Below are 4,144 nucleotides of genomic sequence, written 5' to 3' on the forward strand. Positions count from 1 at the left end.
TGAACACGAGCATTGCATAATGATACGTCTATTGGATGGGACTCAAGTCTAAACAAAAAAATCATTAATGTTTTATATACAGCTCTATACATAGCCCAAAGGTAATTTTCTACAATCTTTTGCATGGGAAATTTATTTTTATTTATTTATTTATTTACAGGTTTTTTGTTTGTTTGTTTGTTTGTTTTGCCATATGATGCATGTGCTTACCAGAGAGACAGAAAGAGGGAAAGTGAAAATCATCCACCAGGGGAGAAGGCCACAATGCAATCCTCTCTCCATTTCCTTCTGGGATTTTGAGCAAACACACACGAGCACCTGGTGTGAGTTTCTAGGTACCAGGTCTGGGATTTGAACCGCAGTTGGCCATATGGAAGTCAGCGCCCTAACCACCTTGTGTTGGCTCCACATTACAGGGTTTTGATTGTGACCTATTATGAGGTCAAGTATAAAATTTTATACCTTTGCTTAGAAAATTTTAGAGTTTGGAACACTTTAGATTTTGGATTTTTGGATAAAAGTTGAGACCTGTAAGAGAAAGGAATGTCCAATTGCCTCTGATCTTACTTTGACAATAAATATGGAAAGTAGGTAAATGACAAAGGGAAAAGAAAAGTTGGCTTCAGAGAGAGCAGAATACTTTATAAAAAGAACAACCTAAATTTTATAAAAACTTGAGACTGAATAGATTGGAACAAAAGAGGTGGATGAAATTCTGCTTCTACAATCTGACTGAAGAACTGCAATTTCTGAGTCTGAGAGCTATATCCCTGTAATCCTTTGTACCCTTGAAAAGTGGTCTGATTACTGCTTTCTTGAAATTAATTGTTTCAGGGCCCTTTTTATGTCTTTATTCCTCAGACTGTAGATGAAGGGGTTCAGCATGGGGGTGACCACAGTGTACATCACTGAGGCTGTTGCACTTGAGTGTGAGCTGTGTGTAGCACCAGCACTAAGGTACACACCCATGCTTGTACAATAAAATAAGAAGACAACTGAGAGGTGAGAGACACAGGTGGAAAAGGCTTTATACTTCCCCTGAGCGACTGAGATTTTACATATAGAGGAAACTATCTTAGAATAAGAATAAAGGATACCAGAAAAGGTTCCACCACCCAGTAGGCATGATGCAAAATACATTACCATGTCATTTAGAAAAGTATCAGAACAGGCAAGGTGGACCACCTGATTGAATTCACAGAAAAAGTGGGGGATTTCCTGATCTGTACAGAAGGAAAGCTGTGACATCATTAAGCTATGTAACAAAGAATGCAAGACACTCATGATCCAGGTGGTAAGGACCAGCAACACACAGAGCTGGGAGTTCATGATAACCATGTAGTTCAGGGGGTGACAGATGGCTACATACCGGTCATAGGCCATCACAGTCAACAGAAAGGCATCCAGCCCTGCAAAAAGTGTAAAAAAGAACATCTGGGTGATGCAGCCTGCATAGGTGATGACTTTGCTCTGTGTCTGGATGTTCACCAGCATCTTTGGGATGGTTGTGGAGGTGAAACAGATATCCACAAAGGAGAGGTTGGAGAGGAAGAAGTACATGGGTGTGTGCAGGTGGGAGTCTGAGATGGTGGCCAGGATGATGAGCAGGTTTCCAATCACTGTGATCAGGTACATGGAGAGGAAAAGCCCAAATATGAGGGGCTGCAATTCTAGTTCCTCTGAAAATCCCAGAAGAAGGAATTCTGAAATTTGTGTGTCATTCCCTAGTTCCATGTGGTAAATAGTACTATCAAGAATGAGAAAAATAACATGAGTACTTTTTATGCAAACAGATATTACCAACATTATTGAAATGTTATAATAATTATTGATTGGTATTATTACATTTCCAAATTAATCTATTTCTAATCTATGGGGGGCAATCTTCAAAAAGTTCATGTAAAGTGTGTTAAGAAAATCTATGCATAGATTTTTAAAAAAATATCATCCCCAAATAAACTCATATTGTAATTCCATTTTCCACAAATGTTTTGAAGTACTTTCATATTTTTCCTATTCATATATAATCTGTGAGATAATTTATGTTCTCACAGGTAATAAAATTGTCTATAGAATCAATTTTAAAAAACAGTTGAAAGCTTGAAAAGATAAGGAAGTTATTAAGCTCATTGGAAGTAGATCAGAAAATCCCTAACGATACAACTATTACCTGTCAATTAAAAATACTAAGATAAAAAGTAAAAATACAAAGGGCATTTATAAGGTGCATAGGATTTTATTCATGCTGTTGCATAAAATGTGTATTAATATGAATGTTTGCATATGATAGACAGAAAACTTATAAGAGCATAAAAACTTATGAAAAGGAATGATAAGTAGAAGGTAATTAGGTTAATTATAAGGATTTCAATGCAACTATATGAAATTGAATAAAATTGAGTTTAAATCTTACTTCTGGAAAAAAGATATCAAATAGTATTAACTTAATGCCATCAACATACGTCATTGATTCAACATTAAATTGCCAAAGACTTGGAAATAAAAGAATATAACAAGAAGTCTTAAAATTCAGGAAGCAAGAGTATACAGATAGAATTTCATTTTACATAAAGATATTGAAATATATTTTAAAATAATAAAATGTTATAAAAGATATACATATGTGTATATGTACATATCCAGATGTACCTATGGAAGATAAAAGTAATCTTTAGTAAAATGGTAAAGCATAATGTATTTTAAAACAATGTCAGAAGGTGAAGTGAGTTTTTGTTTGTTTTTGGAGAAGTTTTTGCTATAGGGCACGCATGCTCACCAGAAAGACAGAGAGAAACAGAGAAATAGAAAGCTAGAAATCACTCCTCAGGGGGGATGGTCACCCCACAATCCCTTCTCCTCCATTTTTCTCTTGGGATCTTGGGCATGTATACACACACACTGGCGTGAGTTTAAGCCACCAAGTCCAGGACTTGAACCACAGTTGACTACATGGGAGTCCAGCGACATAGCCATTATACCAACTGCTGGCCCCAAAAGGTGAAGTGAGTTTTGAAAAATGATCTGAGTCAGTCAGGCATGGTAGCTGGGGATGGCTAGATCCCACTTGCCAACTCTGGTTCGAGTACTGGACTGGTGGCTTCAAAAACATGATGGGCATGTATTTATGTGTGCCCAAAATCCCATGAAGAGAATGGATGAGAAGGGATTGTGGTGTGACCATCCCTTTTTTGAGGAGTTGCTTTCTCACTTTCCCTCTTTGTCTCTCTTTCTCTCTATCTCTGTGGTGAGCTCACACACCCTATCTCTCTCTCGCTTTTTGTCACACACACACACACACACACACACACACACACACACATGCAATTTAACCACAGGAAGCCAAAAGGCACAATAAGGAATAACAGAGATATGAAAACTAAGGATACAGAAAAACTTTGTACATTTAAAAAAACAATTGGGGGGCTGGGAATGGAACAAAATATTACTATCTAACAGACTTGGACCTGCAAAATGTACAACTTTCACATATTCTCACCCAAGTCCTTCTATACATACATACACACCAGAGCTAAATTACAACAGCCAAGTTGATGGGACAAAATGTCAGTATCTTGTACAAAAGGATGCAATCAAAAATGGAACTAAAAGCATGCTGAAACCACTGTCAAAAGCAAAGGATTGCACCGGGAGTTTGCAAAAAGGAAAATAAATAGCTAACAAACCCACACGTGTATTCAGTCTCACAGGTAATGAAATAATTACAAATTAAAGCTCTCTTTAATATGTCCCTTTTCACTTACTAATTAATTAAATACTTTTTATGTGAATATCCAGTGTAAGAGAAGGTGCTATAGAATGAATTATTCATGAGCTTCTGTTGTGAGGTTATATTTGCAAATATACCCTTGGACTGGATCTTTCTTATCAATTTAGAAACAAAGGAGTATAGACCTACCTTACGAATGAAAATAATACAGCCTCGGGCAAGCATATGGTTTGGTGGACTCGAACTGCAGTCAACCATGTGGGAGTCCTAGACCTGGCAGCTTGAAACTCATGCCAGGTACATGTATGTGTGTTGTGTGCCCAAAATCCAGAGAGGAGAATAGAGGACAAGAAATTGCAGTGTGCCTTTCCCCCTCTCAGGGATCATTTCTCACTCTCTGTCTCTGTCTCTCCAGTG

The 4,144-nt window shown here is 37.3% G+C and overlaps 1 protein-coding gene across 1 annotated transcript; it reads right to left on the reverse strand.

Annotated features, from left to right (window-relative positions):
• Positions 1 to 804: 804 nt before the first annotated feature.
• LOC102488390 (olfactory receptor 7A10-like) lies at positions 805 to 1,734 on the reverse strand. Its single transcript, XM_006150812.2, has one exon. It carries the CDS (start codon positions 1,732 to 1,734, stop codon positions 805 to 807), a length of 930 nt encoding a protein of 309 aa, XP_006150874.2.
• Positions 1,735 to 4,144: the final 2,410 nt, after the last annotated feature.

The sequence above is a fragment of the Tupaia chinensis genome, unplaced genomic scaffold (genome assembly GCF_000334495.1).
Source record: "Tupaia chinensis unplaced genomic scaffold, TupChi_1.0 Scaffold000300_1, whole genome shotgun sequence".
Lineage (NCBI taxonomy): Eukaryota > Metazoa > Chordata > Mammalia > Scandentia > Tupaiidae > Tupaia > Tupaia belangeri.

Bases quoted from the DNA above. Each gene is read 5' to 3' on its own strand.
- LOC102488390 (XM_006150812.2), bottom strand. From the start codon at position 1,734: ATGGAACTAGGGAATGACACACAAATTTCAGAATTCCTTCTTCTGGGA.